The sequence below is a fragment of the Lipophrys pholis genome (genome assembly GCF_963383615.2).
Source record: "Lipophrys pholis genome assembly, chromosome: 12".
Classification (NCBI taxonomy): Eukaryota; Metazoa; Chordata; class Actinopteri; order Blenniiformes; family Blenniidae; genus Lipophrys; species Lipophrys pholis.
In genome coordinates this window covers 23,976,477-23,996,380 of record NC_137641.1, presented here as the reverse complement: position 1 = coordinate 23,996,380, position 19,904 = coordinate 23,976,477, and the positions used below count along the sequence as shown (strand labels likewise).

At 39.4% G+C, this 19,904-nt stretch overlaps 1 protein-coding gene across 1 annotated transcript in view; it reads left to right on the top strand.

Annotated features, from left to right (window-relative positions):
* The window catches only part of brinp1 (bone morphogenetic protein/retinoic acid inducible neural-specific 1), a 126,402-nt gene that overhangs the window by 18,556 nt on the left and 87,942 nt on the right, over positions 1-19,904 (top strand). The window contains exon 2 of the mRNA XM_080477685.1: positions 9,578-9,845. Coding sequence (XP_080333811.1) covers positions 9,628-9,845 — 218 coding nt within the window. The 5' untranslated portion in view covers positions 9,578-9,627. The remainder of the gene's footprint in view (positions 1-9,577; positions 9,846-19,904) is intronic.

Below are 19,904 nucleotides of genomic sequence, written 5' to 3'. Positions count from 1 at the left end.
GAGGCGCGAGTTTGAGTGAAACACATTGTCCTGTTCGAGCTTCATCTTCTGGGAGCACTGATAAAATCCAGGATGAGAAAATAAGTAACATTTCTCTTCCTCCCACAGTCTTGTACCCCACACACGGAAATGGGATGAGGAAATCACGCCCTCACCTTGATAAGACGATACCTCCTCTCATCCGACTTTCTAAAATAAAACGCGGCTCTGCGATCCAATTGCGGCGGCCTTGCAGCAACATTTCTCCACACCCTATCAAGTGGCACAGATAGTGTGATTTGAATAAAATGATACAGACACAGGCGATTAGGGCAGATCAGTCAGAGAAACAAGAACGGAGAATGTGCAGCAATGATAATAAATTACAGTACATGTGATGAGCTTCGTTGTGGATTCATTAAATGCATTTTATGGTCATTCTTTTATTCTGAATGCATGGGTCATAAAGTTGCAAATGAGTGAAAAATGTATCTGTATACATGTAGACCAAGATTTGCATGCGTTCTTACAGGATAAACACATTGCGACTCCCTGTGAGGAATCTGTTTCATCCCTTTCGTTGGTCTAGACCTTTTTGGGTCTAGTTGGAGGAAGCCATACAGTGGATAACATCACTTGACATTTACATGCACGAGCATGGAAGAGCTTCAGTGCGAACAGTGTCATTTACATCCTCCCAGCATCTCCTATTCAGGCTCCGATTCATGTCAGAGGCTTCTCCTGGTGCATTTTGAGTGTGATCGGCTAAGGGGATAAAATTCATTCTGGCATTTTTCTTTTTTCCTTTAATCTACCATTGTTTTCAGTGAAACGTTAGAACAAGAGGGCGCATGCAAAATCTGTTAAGGCTGCAGCATTGTACCCATTTTTATTTGCCTGTCTCCTTAAAGCTTTTCTTGAGGAAGGTGCGAGACTACATATTCAAAACAAAGCCTGCGCCCAGCAAGGTAAATCGAAGGAAAGCAGTCAGTGGTTTCCCATCAATAAAACCACAGAGTAATTAGGGAAAGCACTTGAAAGCCAATTTGCAAGTTGACAAATGATCAATCTTCATCTGCAACGCAGCCACAGTGGCCAACAGCAGCGGTGGTGGATGTGGTGACAAATGGCTAGCCTTTGGTACCTTGCATCTCATTCTCTTCGTTGAAGAACGGTGACGCTCACTGAGGTGGTGATGTTTTCCCTATCAGTGTGAAAACACCTTCTCCTGGAATAGGGTGAGCAAATCTGTATTACTGCTCGCTTTTAATGAACATATGCTGATGATAATCAGCTTGGTGCTTCATTTACAATGTTGAAGGAGAGGTGAGTTGTGTATCAAAACAACAGATTGAAGGGGAAAAACCTGCTCAAATAAAACACACAAATCAGATGTCAGTGTTCATATCTCTTCCTGAATGTTCCTCATAAAACAAATGGATATCTTCATTTCATGCTAAGTGTGATTCCTTTATAGTTTGCCAATAGGGTTATTTTGTCTGAATCACACCTGAAAACCTTGGCCTTTTGCAATCAACAGTCTTTAGCTCCATACCGGCTCGGAAAGCTTATTAATTACTGTGCTTTATGACAGACACAATCCCTGTTTAGAACCATCTAATAAACCACCCCCACATAGCTGCTATTCAACTGGACGGCCATCAATTAAACCTCAGAGCACACTCCTTGCACCACTTCACATGACGGATGCAACAGACTCTCCTCCACCGCTCCTCTCCCCGGTTTGCATTGATCCTTCCCCCTCCCAGAATAGATTTGGACACAATAATTCAACAGCCAGGTAAATTGGAATAACTCTTGACCATTAGAGAATTAGTTTGCTCTTTAAAATCAGCCATTGATCCCAGAGCCGAGCTGATTGGTTGCTGACCAACCAGAGAATTTAATTATCAAACACAGTGTTGCTTGCTCAGCCATGTTTTCTGAAGGTCAGGGTGCCATTGCAGTCCTCTTTAAAGAAACGACAGGACCAAGGCGAGAGATTGGGTGTGTGGGAAGAATCCAGTACAAATGAAGTTAGTCATGGACGGCCCTCCCATTCCTCTGTTGCTTCCCCGCAATTGCAAGTGGCAGACCATTACCATGCCTCTCCAGACATGACTGTGAGCAGTGCAATAATAATTGACCAAATTCAGATGACAGTAGCTCAGCATATTTAGACACAACAGTCCCCTCATTCTGTCATTCCCCAGCATCAATCCTGCATGAATCTCACTTAACAACTCTGGTCCCGTTGAGGTCATATTAACATGAACTAAGTTAAAATAACCCAGAGGAGTATAAAATTTCATCTTTAGACTGCCAGCCATCCATAACTTTGCGTCAAAGGTTGTGCTTCACTACGCACATTATACCTGTATCAGTGGGAATAAATTCACTCTGAGGCAGCTGCACTGATAACAGTTCAGAACTCCATCCACTTATATATACATGCAGCTGTTGTGTGAAAGAATGGAGAAAATAAATATTACATATTCGTGACCAGGTGTCATGTATGAACAATACACAGATTGAGTAGAAATACAGCATATCTCTTCAAATTCCCTCGAGTCTACCTGTCTCCCTGAAAAAAAGGCTTCATTCTACCATGATCTCTCACCTCAATGGGATTGAGAATACAAATAAGGGGAACAAGCCTCCCCATTCTTATGAACTATATAGAATAAAGAGGGACACTTAGGGTCCCACACTGGGGAGAGAGGAATTGATTGGCAAAGCCAGTGACGGGACCAGAATGGAGATTGAATCCCCTTGAAAGAGCCAGAATGGAGGAGGAGTCGCAGCATGAATAAGGCTGTTTAAAAAGAGGATGGAGAAAACAAGCCCCCCTTGTCCTGCCTTGTGATTTCCTGAAGCAGACATCCTCCCCTTTTTACCCTGCTTATTCAAGGGTAAATGTGATCCACTCTCTGCCTCTTCCTCTCTAATCCACTCTGAAAATAAGAGCTACCTACGAGCAGAAAATGAAAAGAAGAAAACAAAACAAACATGTAAAAGAGAGACAAAAACTCTATGGAATCGTGTTTTTTGTTGTCATGCTTCACCTCGGCAAAAATGATGAAAAGAGGGTTGGGAAAAAAAAAGTGACAAGGGTGACAAGTTCAGTGCAAACCACAGTGTTCGGTGCAGAATTGGATAAAGCTAACGAACCTTCATGGAACCAAAATTAATTAAACGACTTATTGGAGTGTTTTAACACACTCCATCTGTAGCATGTCCTCATACCTGAACAACTGCTGAATTTTTAGGAATAAAAATTGACAGTTTCCACAAAGTTTGGTCAGATAACCATGTCACTTCCCATTTGAGAGAATTTGATGGAAGCATAATGCTCGGAAATCCCAAAGAAAAGAGTCCTCTGCTATTTAAACATTGGAATATACGACCGCTTTATCATATGTAATACAATATGATTGAGATGTAACGTGAACATTTTCCCAATGGAGCAAGAAACTACCAGAAAATGATGTAAAGTTTAGTAATTTACGTTCGATCTTTCCAATTATGTTTATTTTTTTCAATTTAGTTACTACTGCAATGTGGACGACTCCATCCATCCATCCATCCCTCCAATCATCCAATACACCTTTTTAGTCATTCTTGAATTGATTTAATGACCTCTGGTGTAGTTTATTTAATGCAACAGCTACAGTTTTGTGAGGATTGACCATCAAGATGTTTTTGTTATTCTGAAAATATATAAAGTGCATTGATTCCATAAATTATGTCAAATACAATATGAAAGTGATGTAAACCTCTGGCAGGCGACCATTGTTGTCTCTTTTTGTACGACGGCGGGCTGCTTACCAGAGTAAGCAATTCATGTATTTAAGTCTATGAGGCTGTGGGTTTTATTTAGGATGTCTATATTTCATCATGGCATGGGATGGCGGGATATGTGTCCTTCAGGCAGTGTTCCTTTGTTTGTTCTGCCATCTAATATTTTCTTTTATGGTGATGAACCTCGGTATAAATCACTCCCTCCCATCAAATCCACTTTGGTGGTGCTCTGGGAAGAACAGGGTGCCATTATTCCTTCAAAGCTGCAACATTTTCCTTTTTGTGGCCTACTCTGACCCTCATGTGGGCGTGACACCGATTGTCCGAACTCGTCCGATAGAGGAGAGTAAACTGGTACATTGTGGTACTATCAATGCAAAATTTTATAATTGGTCATTATAGTTGTTTCACCCTAACAAATAAGTGTGTACGATTCCAAAGGGCTCCGCCAAACATAAAAGTCAATCACTGTGACTAGATCTTTGTGATGCCTGACAATATGCGTTTTGCATGTCTTACCCTGATGCTTCCTATAATGTTGTGAGTTGTGCCCGTGAGTCCTATTAGTATATCTTTAAAGGCCAACTTATGAGCAAATGCAGTCACATCCTCAGTACCAGTGTGGGACTGAATGGTTGATGGTCCCCATCCAGTTGTTAAACCATTCCTGTGCCTCTCCGCCAAATTATTTGGCTCTCCTTGTGATGGCATTGAACTGTTTCCGACGTCAAACAGTTCTCTTTGGGCCAGAGTAGCAGTTATTAACCAAACACATTATCTCCTCCCAAGCTAATTTAACTTCATCTGCCCTCGGTGGCTTATTTACAGCACTGAAAAAAAAACCTGTTCCTAGTGAGTCAGCACTTCTCGCGCATGAACATTAGTGTATTCTTGAGAGAAACTTTTCTTGTGTGGTAAATGCCTCCGACTGCTCTCTGCAGCTTCCACATTTAACTGAAAGAGCAGCCATGTGTAGAGTCGGCATCTTTTCAGGGGAAGAATGAGAGTGTATCTGATTCCTAATCCCAGTCCATTTCTGGCTGTGCAGCTGGTTCACTGCACCACATGACTCCCACCCCGAAAATACCACAAGTCCATCACCCGGCCCCATCTGGACAGAGCTTTCCACCAGTGTGCAATGATACAGAAAGATGGGGCCCAGAGATTTTGAAAGATGCTTGCTGGCCTTTCATTCAGATTTTCAATCTGTCATTCTGTCGTGTCGTAACAAGACATATTTCGGACTAAAGGAACTCAAAATGTTTTCATTCTAAATTCTCATGGTCAAAACAAAGCATATCTTTAAATAAAAAAGGAGATATTCCACATCACAAAAGAGGAAAATAGCCTTGATATTTAAGATTTGAGTGGTTGCAGTGACTGCTGCTTGTCCAGTATTCCTGTTTTTCATGTCTTATTGTTGTTTGGTTAACCAGAGTCCCTTTTATCCGGCAATAAACTTTGATTTAACGCATGATGATGTTCAGATGGTAAAACCTCACTGAGTAAACAAAGAGACAATCTGGTATGAAATGAAAATCATGTGGTGGCAGTGATAGACGGATGTAAATGTGCAAATAAAAATTTGACTCACAAGAAAAGAAGGGCAGAGGATTTTCTCTCATCATGTGGCCATATGAATGTAAATGTGCTCACAGTAGGAGGTTTCAGGGCTTCGCACAGCAGCGGTGCCCCAGGTGGTGGAAACGAGTGGGCCTATGGGTCAACTGCCGAGCTGATTTTCATGGTAGTGGAACTGGGGAGAACGCATGCTGGCTTCAGTGTTCCGTTCACTATTACAATGAATGGGGAGAACAAAATTGGTCATTGTTATAAAACATAGGCAGTCGTCAAGGTTATGGTTACAATCAATTTTGACTGTTTGAAAGATTTGGTGGGTCTTTGCTATTGCCTGGCGTGGCAATTAGTCGCCGCAATTAGTTCAGTTAACAATCTGGTCGTGAACGCTGAAAATAGTTTGCAAAAAATACACTCATATAATTTTCTTTAAGCAGTCATTAACATTTAACACCTATTCACACATTGGCATATTCCTGACATGATAAAAACCTGTGGTTCTCAGTCTTGATTCAATATGTTCCACTTCAGAAAAAGTTCCGCTCTGACTACCAGAGTAGCAGAAACTAAACCCAATTAGCTATGGGTTGTTCACAAAGAAGACACTTTTACTGCTAATACAAGGATCAATTATTGATTATTATTGCTCTTGTTATCATTGTTACTATTTATTTTTCAAAGCACAACCACACAGTAAAAAAAACTGTTTTATGACACGGAATTAAACTCATCCTAACAAGTTATACCTGTATAGCTCTCATAAATGCAGCAAGCCAGAACATTAAGAACAGCAGCTGCTTCTTCTTCAAATACAGGAAAAGTAACAATCATTTTGTGTGTGTGTATATATATATATATAATAATTTATTTGGTTTCCAAAAAACATGACTTTTCTTCATGCAACACAAGAGAGACCAAACTTACCACTGGTGGTACAGAGACTGCAGTTTGAGAATCAATACAATAAACACAAAACAACAAGGATTTTCATTTGCTGATTACCAGCAAACAGCTTATATGCTATTAGCATTAAGTAACAGGTGAATTGGTTAAAGTAAATATGATGGATGACTTGCTGGATTTTCATTTCTTAAAGTGCATTGACTGCTTTATAACCCCAAGTAACCTTAAACTACATATCTCAGGTTGTATATCTCATAGTAGTTTGAAGTAATTAGGTTCATCCAGGCCTGGTATTGTGACAGAGATTCACCATTCTCACTTAATATTTGAAATTCCATCATAATAAGCTGTAAGACCTTTAATGCGGCAATATAATCACCCTGAGTTACATGAGGAAATTCAAATTAGCCTCTCTTTAAATAATGAAATGCTGAATTAATTTAAGGTGTCATTAGAAACTGACACAACAATTTTAACGAGCATGTGACAAAAAAATAAAAATAAAACTAACCCTATCAGTATGTCAGTGCAATTGCTTTTACTTTGACAATGAGGCAGCTCATCATGTATTTAGCTGAAAAAGATTAGGGCCATTAAATTTTCCCTGCTCTTTTATGATGTGTTATTGTCTAATAAAGCATGAACAGTGGAGGGAGGAATTTTGCATGCAGCAGCACTTTGTGGCACAGTGTTTCTGCACGGCCAGGGGCCAAAGTTCCTAAACGCAATTACTGATGGATATCTTTTCCTTATCGGTAACTAAGAGCATTAATTTCACTGCCAAATACTTTAGTTTAATAGTCACGCACAGTGGGGTGATTTTTATTTATTCATTATATATTTCCCACAGGGTATGACCCAGTGTGACCATTTACCAATACAATATGATCCATCAATACAGTATGGTTGAGGAATAGCTAAGGCCAGAGACTGACTTGAGTGTGACGAGATCAGATTAAAGGCCACTGTGGTCTCTCTGCAGCGGTGGCGTATAGAGAGGAGGTCGACGGTTGACAGGAACATACATTGTGGTCACTTCAATAAAAAGGAGCAGGGAAACTTATGCTCAAAAAGTTTTGTTTTGTTCTAAATAGGATGTAACAATCAGAAGATTACTCAATCCCATTGTGCCACATATAAAATGTCTACTATAAACAGTCAGATTTGTTATCTGCTGTCTTTTGCGTTAAAATATTCAAATACTCAGCGAATCCTATATTTTCTGTTAAAATCTTAATCGGCTCCTGTTAAGTGTGCAGTTTTGCTTGATTGATCCCTGAGGGGCAATTGGTAAGAAAAAAAACCTTACAATATAATGAATGAATGAATGATTAAATAAGTAAGTCATGTGGTCTAACAGCGTTTCCCAAACTATGGGTCGGGACAAAATGTGTTAGTTTTCTCTTGGTTGCCAGATGGTAGAGTGAATTCTTTGACAGTTTGCAAATTTATTATCCAAATTAAAAGGCAATTATAGAGCCTGCTTTTTCACAATACAGTGTTTGGCTCAGATGCAGCTTTCCACCCCCCCCCCCCCCCCCCCCTCCGCCCTGTGAGTCATAACCTTGGTGGTGGTTCACCTGTACGTGCCTTCCAGTTAGGCATGCTGGTGTTTACGACACTGGACTACAAGTTTATTGCGTCCGTCACAATTTCCACTAAACAACGAGGTTTTAATGAAGTTGCGAGAAAGTTTTTGAATTTAAAGTTTGTTGTGTTGCCATGCATGTTGTGATGTTATGCTTGTGTCCTGGGAAGTCACCAAATTTCTGTCTTGGGTCTTGAGCTGAAAAACATTGGCAGCCCGTGCTCGAACAGATTGTGAATGGGCAGTAGAGGGGCTTAGGAAGTGGTTTTAGTTTAGGAGGCGCACAGCCAGAGGAGCAAATGTCGCCTTCCTCATATCAGTCCAACAGTCTCGAAACATTGACACCAAAAATGAAGGATTTTAGGTGAAAAATCTGATGTTTTGATGTTATGTGTTGTAGATTTCTTGAAGTTGATCTTCCAAATAACAGCAATCTTACTCTTGCCCAGAATTTAAACGAGCTGTGATTGGGTCTTGTTTTTCTTTTTCTTTTTTTGTCAGCACAAAAGCTGAAAAAAAAAAAAAACAATGCAGTTTTTCATTGTTTTTCTGACTTCTGCCCTGTGACCACCAGGTATTGAATATTACTGCAATAACAAAATGAAATACGATCTGTTTTAGAACAGGAGGTTCCATTTTGAGAATGGCTGATTTCCCAATTCATGAGACAACTTCATGTTTAGCTCTTCTCTGTGTATTGCAGTGAAATGTGAAGTCACTCCTAGTAGAAATACGTACATTGTCTGATAATGATGGCGAATCAGTGCAGAGCACCCATGACATGCCCGATGTTGGTCTGTTGTTTGCAGTATCTATATTATGCGTGTTGATATTGCCAATAACAATGAATTTGCTGTATGTTGTGCAGCTCTAATAAACATCACTTGGATATTCGCCACGAGGATGCGTTCGTGAAAATGGGGTTTGGTCCTGCAGATCTTGTCAATGTTTTCAGAGCAGATTTTATGGATCCTCAGGTGCTACTTTTTTCTATATACATTTAAAGACAAAACATATTCATAAATACGGGTTCATGTTTAGTGCTGCAATTCTATCTTCTATTGTTGCAAGGCAATAATAAAAATTTGTATCAGTCATACATGGCTGATGTAACAGGGCCAAAGCGAGCCCTTATTTTGTGTTTGCTAGAAAAGAAAAAAAAAAAAGCAACATTTTGCACCACATTGTTTTTCACAATTCATGAAGGCAGTGGTTGAAAGTTTCTTCTTGCAGTAATTGACACCACTGGGTAAAGGGAGCTGGCGTGCCTCCACATTAGTGCCTAGGTGTCATAACATATCATAAAGCACTCCTCTAACCTTGTCAGAACTTATCATGGCACCAATTACATTACAAAAAGTCAGCCACGTACTGTAGCTGAGAATGTACATATTGCTCATCTGCAAAGGAAAAAAATAAATAATAACAGTCCCTTTTTATATGGAGAGGCACAATGTGTGTGGTTTTTAGAAAAAAAAAATTATCCAGGGAGGCATGAAGGGTGAACAATCTAAGAGCATGCAGAAAATAAATACACATCATGTCACAGTAAAGTGACAATGACAAGGGCACTATCTTATTTGTTCAGTACAAGACAATTAACCTAACTCTATGACATCTTCTTGTACTGTTAAAATAGACTTTGTCATGTAACAGCTCTCCTTTTCTCCCTCTCCCCTCCCCTCCCCTCCCCTCCTCCCCTCTTTCTCTTCTCTTCTCTCCCATCAGGTCTCCACACAATGGAGCGAGAATGAACAGAGAGCGGCTTAAAAAAAAGCATGAACTGGAGGTTTATTGAGGTCATCTGCTTCCTGTTTATATGGGACCATATAACAGTTCAGTCTTCCCGCCAGGACCCGTTGGCCACTGAACAACATGTCACCAAGCAATATGACTGGCTCATCTCTGACCGTGGACCTTTCCACCACTCTCGGAGTTATCTGTCCTTTGTGGAAAGATTCCGCCAAGGATTTACGACCAGATATAAAATTTATAGGTGAGTTCACTTTCTCCCTGTGTACTGGTGCCACTCATGCTTTTTAGGAGAATGCCTGTGTTTTAGTGGTTTGGCTATTTTCAGATTGGAGCTGCAAAGAGCTGAACTATGTACTTTATACTCTATCGAGAAACCTTTTTATAAAAAAATATATATTTAGATGCTTTCCATTCAAACACAGTGATTTTCTTTATTATATATTCGTGAAGTACAACTTACTTTTATGCATTTGTAGCCGTGTGCTACCACAAAAACTTTCAGTGCCTTAAAGAAGCAATTGTTCAACAGTGTAGTTAAGCTTACTTTTACTTTATAATCTGGAGAACATTTGCTAAATTGTACATTTTTACTTAAGTAAATGAGTCTTACCTGTACTTTTAGTATCTGTGCTTCTACTTAAGAAATGAATACAAATACTTGAGCATGCTCTATGATTGAATTACATTTTTGGGGGGCATACCCACTGTTTTAAAACAAAATGTATTCATGAGCAAATGACAATGAGAAGAAGCAGCAAAGATAATTTACATATTTTATATTCATTGTTATTTCTTGTTATTTTTGTTTTTGCTATGTAAAGCTTCTTTGGGTGTTACAAAAGCGCTATATAAATTAGATTTTTTTTATTGTTATTGTTATTGTTATTGTTATTATAGCTGCTAATACATCACAACAACTGTGAATACATGTTAATGTAGCTACCATTCAGACATGCTGTCAGGATTCATGCGCTCCTCCACCAGTAAACATGAGCGTTGACTGGTACTGATGCTAACAGCAAGACAGACACAGAGAGAGCGAGAGAAAATGATCTATGACAAAAGAAATATGCTCAGTAATAAGCTCATCTTTAGCAATTGTAATGTTGTAACTACTTTTATAGCAGTGATCAGACAGTATTTCATTTCTTCCAAAAGCAGTGGTGATTATTGTGCGCCATTGCTTATTCCCAACACTGAAAACAACAACTCACTTCTATTAGTCATTTTTCAGTATTGTTGTTATCATAGGCAGATATTGCTCTGACAAAGTTATATAAATGATCCATCTGGATGACACACAGTAGTTACAGAAGAATGATGATCTTCAGGGCAGTAGAAAGAGAGCTACCATGGCTTTGTCATTATTCATCATCCAAACATGCTGGATCCTTCACAGAATGCAGTGTAAATGTGGTTTCTCTCCTCTCGATGCGATCTCAAACCACACAGCAAACGGTTCTTAACTTGATAGAGTGTAAATAATTCACCACTGAGAGGCTGAACAGTGAAGGGCTCAAAATGTTTTAAGTCACATGGCAGATAAATCATACTTAAAGGTGCAATTTCATTCATGAGCTCCCACACTTTTCAATTTCACACATACCAAAATCCACGGTAACGTCTTCTTAGGCGATTAGCTCTTGCTTTCTGTTAAACCTGCACCTGACCTTTACTGGGTTCATTGCAGAGTATCATGTCTTAAATCAATGATTACTGATTCCTGTCACTGTTCAATCTTTGTCACTCCACCTGTACCTGCAGTGAGTTCTTCATTCAATAATTGCAATGACATTCAGTCTCTCTGGTGAGTAGGTTTTCTGGCTTTGCAGCACAAACCTTCTCATGGCTCACATGCTGAGGCTGATGTACAGAAATTGGATAGCCAGAAACTCTCTTTCCGAATGACGCGCTTTGATTTCAGTGGATTCTTCTGTAGCCCGCTAACTCTGAATTACAGAAAGCCTGAAACTGAGTAAGGGAGTCATTTGCCACATTCTTTGGCAGTTCTTTCACAGAGTTTGCTTTCCCTCGTTTACTTCCATCTCTCTAAGTTGCCACAGGCCCCGGTCCCTACTGGCTTTCGTGCCTTGATATTGTCACATGAACAGTAAACAATGCATTTGCATAATGTGTAACTTGACAGAGCAGGATGTTGCACAGAGACGCGAATCTCAGAGGCGAAACTTCAAGAAGCCACTTTCCGCAGACACTGCGCAGGCGTCGAGTGCTTTCTCTGATGCTGCAGTGATTTATTAAAGCAGAATATGTGTGTGTGTGTGTGTGTGCACGTGTGTGTGTTTGTATGTTGGGTGCTGCTGGGAATAATCCGTGGCCCAGGTGGCTCCTCTTGTTTCTCAATCTTAACAAACCGTTAGTGGCATCAAATCCTGCCTTTAGTGCAACGCTATCCCTTACAATTAAACATTAGCAGTGTGACAAATCAGATCTAATTCTCATTAAATATTAGGTGACAACAGTCAACAGATAGTTTAATAGATTTTTTTTTTTTTTCAGCAGCAGCCTGATATGAGTGTCTTCCCTTTAGTGCAGTGGCCTGTGAAATACAATGAGATGAAATGAAGGATACTATTCAACCTTGCCAATAGATTGTGTAAATAATGCTATTTCCTAGCTGTGGCAAAGGTGAGAAATAGTCCCCAAAGGCCCAATTGCCTTTCAAGAATTTCATCCCAACTTGAACCACCAGTTAATTTAAGTGATTAGTACTTCTTTGGCCAGTCAGGGGGAGGAAATCAGTGACATCAGCTGGTGTAGTGTTTGGTTGAAATGAAATCATACATACCCTCGGTCCTCCTTGGCACATGATTGCCCAGCCGTGCTCTACTCTAACAACCAATGAGGACTGAATCGCTTTGTAAATTTCCCCGGAGACTTTCTCTGCCTCAACGATTTAGTGGTGGAAAGTGGTTGAATCAGATTTGCAGAGAGACAAAGCATCCATTCCTTTCGGGTTCACTTATCAAGAGAGATTACCCCGGAGGCACGCTGCGTGGACAATGCCAACCTGATCAGCAACAAACAAATCTGCCCCATCTTTAATAACATGGGCACTGTGCCTAATTTGAAGGATAAACACAGAATTAGGAGGTTCCAGCCTCTTGTCGAATGCTCTAAAAAGGTCACTGTCACTTGAAGGGGAAAGACAGACCGCAAGGCACCAATTATCCTTCCTCTCTCGTGTCTCTTAAAGAAATGATCCGAATGTGCTTTGTAAAAGGTATTGTTGGGGATTGTCCCTGCTGATTGCAAACTTGCAGTTGCACCTGTTTTCTTTTTCATGCATAAATGTGCATTTCCTGGATGGTGTTCATCAGAAAGCCACTTTCACTGCTGCCTGTGGTACCAGTCCCCAGCTAAGTACAGTTTCCGTGTGTGCTTCTGTTGCTGGTGAATTTCAATGGCCTGTTTTGCAGAGGCACATTCGCATCCCTCGTTCTCTTGCTTGTACTCTATTATGGGGCCGAATGTGTTTCAGATGACGTGTGTTCTCAGTTTGGTCTTTGTTCGCGGGGCTCTATCACAGGTTCTCGTGTGCTTGAGCAAAAATCCAATATAAATGCAAATCTGGTGGCCATTAATGCATTTTAAAGGCCTCAAATCAGCACTGCACTGTAATCAAAGAAGCAAGATGAGAGCTGTTATTTAGAATAAAAAAATATTTATGAAAATGCATTGCTCTGATTGATCGCACTTTGAAAGGCTGTGCAGAAGTGAATGAATAGGGAGTTTTGATGGAGCTAATCTTGTCACAGAGCCACAGCTCATCAAAAGCTGAAAGTGTACTCAAGGTTCAGAACAAAACTCTGCAATGACCAGCCAAAAGAAATAAAAGTGTTGCACTTAATTAAAACCAATATGTTTCCTTTTAGCATATCAAAGGGAACTCAATGTTTAGGCTGTTTAAAACGGTGAAAAACAAGCACTAATTGGATCATTTAGATGACAGACACAGATTATGTAAAAACATTGTTTTTGCTTCAATGCATTGTCTCATGCCACTAATCTCAAAAGTAAACAGGTGCTACCCAGAATAAAATAGAATACAATGGAAACGTTGGTTTTTGGCACGATTTATTTTCAAAAATGTGAAACCGTTATATGCATTAGATTTATTACGGCTAAACTGAAATCTCCAATGCTATTTTTCTTTCAATCATCTGTAACATTATGACTACATTATGTCCTGACCTGCCTAATATTGTGTATGATCTATGTACAATGATCCACAACTATAATATGCTGTGTATTCTGACCCTTGTCTGTCTCAACCAACGTTTACTTCTTCAGCAAATGGAGCTTCTTCAGTCACTTTTTTTGGACTGAACCACGATAACCTGAGTTCTCCCTCCATGTTCATCCATGACCCCATAAGATTTATAGATTCTGAGCTGTTCCGACCCCTTATTGTCAAACTTAATCAATACTTACGTTTGCATTTTGAGGATTACATGTTCACCAAGTGCCTCACAGTGTTCCCACCTACTAACAGGGAATGCTTATTATTCACCGTATCTGTCAGTGGTCATAATGTTAAAACACACATTACCATTTGTTGCACAAGATGAAACTGGTAATTATCATGCAATGCAAGTGAGTCTTTATACTTCAAAAATATAAATGAAAGATGACAATATTTGTTGTTTTAGATATTTTAACACTTAAGTATAGTGAAAGAAAAACTGCTTAAGAAATGTGCTTGAAGTTGAGTGCATTCATTTTTCTAATGACCCAAGGTTATATATGGATTAATTTAACGTTTGTTTTTATAACATCTCCAAAGTTTATTTCACTTTTACAGACAAACAGGTCTTGTAGCTTTGCCATGAAATACATGGTGTTCTTTAATGTAAGCATTTTGTGCAGATTTTAAATGAAGATTCCCATCATGATATTAATTATTTCTAACTTTATTCATTACTCAGGCAACCACTTGATCAGCAGTAAAATCTGAATAATCTGTAGATATGATTTGCATGTGCATAAAAACATATTTTATTCAGTTTCTAATTTAAACCGTTCATCAAACAGTGAGCTTTGAGTCGCTTCGTCTTTTCTGTTCCACATTTTTCTTCCAAACTTTCTTTTAATTTGTGCAGAGCTTGGTCTCGTGTCGTCAGTTGCAGTGCTGCAATATGTTGCCATCTGTCACTCACAAAGCAAACAACAACAATGCACAAACACACAGACACACATGTTCATGATAAAAGCCATGTGTTGGGAGTGGATGTGTTTGTTAGTCTCTAAGTGCTGATCCGTGTGGCCCATTTGTTTTAAAAAGAAACAAGGTGTAACATTTGTCCAACTCAGGTCCTGAATTAGTTTGGATGAGCCATCTGTAATTGGATAGAGCGAGGGAAGGAGGATTTGATGTAGTCGGCAGGTTTGCTGAGAGAGGCTGCAGCAATGTTTAATTCAGCAGGCAGTAGCCAAAGGAAGAGCTGGAGAGAGAGGGAGTCGGGAAGTCAGGAAGGATGAAGCACACTGAAGAAAGAGGACAGACATCCAGGGGTCTGGGATGCCATTAGGCAGGGAGGTGCTAAAAGTGTGCGATAAAGAAAAGGTATGTAAGTGCTTGAGACATGGAAGCAGGTCCGATGAGTTCAGTATCAAAACAAGAAATGGGGGAACCGACAGGTAAGCTGACAGTGAGGTCATAGTCAAGGTGAGGAAAAACACCGAGGCACGGGGAATGGCTCAGATGACTGACTCAAAAAATACGATGTACCCAAGTGCACCGCTCTACTGCAAACAAAAAAACAACTGAAGGCATGTATTATTAAACCTTATTCTGCATCTCATCATGTCTGCACTTAGGAAATGGTGTGGTTTTCATCTGTCAAAATGTTTTCACTTACATTCATTTAGACACACATTCTGGGCTCCAGTGGATAATTGCATATTTACCTTTTTTTTTATTTTTTTCATTCATGCTCTGCTCTGCTCTGCCCAATGCAACAATGTTTTATTTATTTATTTATCGCCCATCTTTTAATCATGGAAGGGTGACAGACACAGTTTTCTAAGGACAGATGTGGTGGAATCGTGAAAACAATATTAATGTGGACCTGTCGGCCAGTCATTGACAATTTATCAACAAGACTGATAACAAGGTCACGTACATGTTTTAATAACATTTTAATATCTTTTAATTGCCAAATGTAACACTGCAGAAACTAGCGCATAGATTTGCTTTGCACAAGCAGTTGCATTTTGTCAACCCAGTCATTATGTCAATCCAGTCTTAAGGGGTACTTCTTTGTGGAGTTTGCATGTTTTCCCTGTAGGTTTTACTCCAGCTTTGCCCCGTAGTCAAAAAAAACCCTTCAATTTCTGGTCAACTGGTTACACTAAATTGCCCCAACTACTGTAATATTAGAATAAGTGCAATAGGAGACAGACGTGTTAATTTACTTATTTGCAACTGCACAATGGATGATACATTTTACTTATCGCATATTTGTTAATCACAAAACGGACTGACAATTTTCTAACTAAAGATTTGGTGGAATCCTGTTACTGTTGATATTTTTTACAGCCAATGAAAACATCCGTCTTTCGAATGCCAGATACCCACAAAAAGAACCCATACATGCAGGGAGACACTCAAACCTGGATTTGCACCAAGAATATTGAAATTGTGAGGATGCACAGGGAAAACATGTAAACACTACACAGAAAAGCCCCACAGCTCACGACCTTCTCAATATGAGGGTGAACCAACACATTACCAGTTGGCCCACTATGACAACAATGCATTATTACTAATAATAAGCCACCTTGCAATGAGGGGAAAAAAGTATCGTATCAGTATTTTATCCTTTATTAATTTCCAAAGCAGCTAAACTATTACAGAAACATTTCTACTGACATGATCTGAGACACACTCAAGCCATATGTCACCTCTTATATTGTATTGTCATTGAGCAGAACTCAATAAAAGCGCATCTTGGTGGCCTCAGGGTTTAACATGCCGACCGTGTAATTTCGGTGTCCCTGAGTCCAGCCAGGGATTTTGGTTGCAGGTCATTCCTCATTTGCTGTCAGCTTTCCACTGTGGCAATCTGCAGATAACGCATCCAATACATACAAATCCAACTAGATGTGAACATACATGTGGGGGAAAAATAAGGCAACTGAGTGGCACGATCTGCACAACTGCTTAGAGGAAAAAAAGGGTTAAATTCAGTTTACTGAACTTGATAGTAGTAATTAAAGCCTGCGGGTGGGTTAACTACAACCTGCTCCGTCTTTCTGTAGATAAGCCAGAAAAAAAGCCTGCAGTGCCAGCCTTTAACCAAAGCACATACATACAGTTATTTATTTATAGTGTATGTGGTGGTGATGCAGTTGCAGGATGACCGAGAAAATGAAGAAACTAGACGACTCACTCCCATGCAAGTTATTTGGTTGTCACCTCATTCTCTGGCAGCATACATGAATTCAAGTTTCCTGACTGCAGTTCTGCTGACATTCGACAATTTTGAGCATGTCTATCTCCCAATCTGTCTAGGTAAAAACCATACACGATTGAATCCCTAGAGTTTCTATTGTTGGTGTGTTTATTGCAATTCAAGATGCCAGTTTTACTGTAATATCCTGATATTCCCAATTAAGGTTTTTCCTTTTATTCACTGATGAACTACCCAAACACATTCTCAGAGCACCGTAATTATCATAGTGCTACACTACAATTACAATGAATAGAGCACAGCTGATACTGGACGTGAGACTGCATTTTTTTCAGCTGTATAGGTTTGTGACAATCAACCAGAGCAAATACAGGGAGGGAATTGACGCCACTTTCCTTCTCCAACCTAGTGGTAAAAAGCCCCCGCTGTGGGATGACTTAATTACTGGCAAGGAAGGGATGGTAATTAGAGGAGAAACAGGAGGCTAGAAGAAACTGTCAGGGTTAAGTACTGACTAATTCACAGCGTGGGACGCCTATGTCACTCTCCCTTGAGACTGGCGATATGGCGTCACCACAACACCATGGAGGCCCGAAGAAGAGACAATGGAGCAGGCATACTTCATGATACTGTTTCTGCAATGTGGTGATCCAAGCGGTTAAAGGTATACAAAATATTTTACAGCTCCCACTCCTGCTGGAATAACATCAGAAAGATGTGTCTGATGATAAAAATAATTGGCAGGGATTTTATTTTTTAATGTATTTAGCTTTGCCACGGTTGGCTTTTAATCCACACACGCAAACCCGAAGAATTCACCCTCTGCTCTCTGCGACTTCCGCAATTTTTAATTCACATTTTATGCTTTAATAATGCTATCCACCCACACAGGAGTTCTTTGGCTGATTAGATCGTGTTTCAGGTTAAGGTTTGGCGGAGCTGAGGTCTGAGGTCCACAACTTCCATATAAATAACAAAGTAGAAGCTGATAGTTGTGTTTGTGCCAGCAGCTGGAACGCAACTAACATAAGAGGGTCAAGGAGATGTCAGTCAAGCGTGACGTCTACAGGCACTTTAACATGCTGGGAAAAATCAGGCAAAGTAACAGGGATTGCATGTGGGTGTTCTCAGCAGAGAACATGTGTAACATAACAAAGATCTAATCAAAATAGAGTTAAGAATCATTATACAGTACATTTCAGTTCTATAATTCAATACATTGTTAAGAAGTCAAAGTCAGCTCAAAAAAATAAAAGAAATCACAAGATAATTACATTCATCATGAGCGTCTAAATAACTGAGATATACTGTATCATCTGACATAATGTTCCAGCAGTTTCTGCTTCAAATACCAGAAGGTATTGGTATTGCAGAGGTGTCTCTCCTCAGTCAACACACGCTTTTGGTCTTACATGTGACCTACACAAACCCCCAAAAAAAGGTTTATTTTGAGACCACCTAAGTCAGTTCTCTTACTGCGAAACAAAAAATGTTGAACATGATAAACTCGCTGTGTTCAACATGAAGTGAACTGCAGTTATTCCTACATGAAGGGTGCATGTCTCACGTTATTTTGAATAGCTTTCTGTACTTTGGACTAAAGGATTTTGGCAGTTTTCTGTAGTAACCTATAGGAAACACATTTTTTTAATGGATTTTTATTTTTATCTAATTATGACTAAAACCAAAGTGGGTAACGCCAGATACTATGCTCTTACTTTATTAATACATAATGAAACAACATCAAGACACAGACTAGTTGTTTTTTTTAGAATTCCTATTTGACATCTTTCACACCACTTCCCCCTTTAATATAAAACTCCATCCTAGAAAAAGACATATTTGGTGTCAGAAATGCAGAATTATGTTTTATTTTTTGTATCGCTGCACACGTCACTGATAAACTGTGATTATTGAAATAGGAAGCTTATTTTAGCATTGTAGAGTCATTGTTATAAAACATTTATTATCCAACTGGAGAAAAGAACTCTCAGATTTTTATTAGGAGAACAATGGCCCCAGTCTATTATCCACTCTTTTTTTTTTTTTCGGACACTTTAAATACCTGGAGATCTTCTTCTCACTGTGTCATCTCACAGTGTGCAATGTAAAATTAGATAATAGGATAGCAGAGAAAAATTATACTAACCTGCTGTGTCTCATTAAAGAAACGTCAGGTTAAACTGACCCAGTGGAAGTCTGTTTTAAATTCATCATTTTCAGCTTAAGTGTTCAATGACACCATGTTGTTTCAGATATTCTTTACAGATGAGTCAATGCATGAGTGATCCATGCAGAAGGAAGGATTAATTTTTTTCCCACATCAAATCAGTCGGATCTTTCACTTAAAAGTGTTTCCAAAGTGAGTTTCAGAAGCAGAGGACACAGAGTTAGTGAGCGTGGTCTCCTCCGGAAGGTTGTTTTGTTCTCTGGGGGTTCACACAGCAAAGGCCTGATAAGTGGGTTTAACAAGTAATGACATGTTTCTCATTTTCTGACTGGAAGCAGTGAAGCAGCACTGATATTATAGATTACAGCTGACCTGTGCATGCCTGTGACTTGATATCTACCCACCAAAGTATGATTTCAAAACACCGGAGAATAGGCTGGAAATGTAACCGAGGATCAAGTATCTGAAAAAGGGACACACAGAGGGCACAGGATCTCAACTCAGTATCGGATTAGCTCACTATGAAAAGAACAGTTGTCTTTTTCACCGTTTAATTCATTGAAAACATTGTTTTTTAGTTTGAGATATCATATGATTAATAGAAAGATTTTTTTTTCCTGGTCTCATAATGAAGTTTGTCTTTTTAACCAACATGCTGGTCCTGACAGTTTCTTGTTAAGCTCGCAAAAATAAGCTG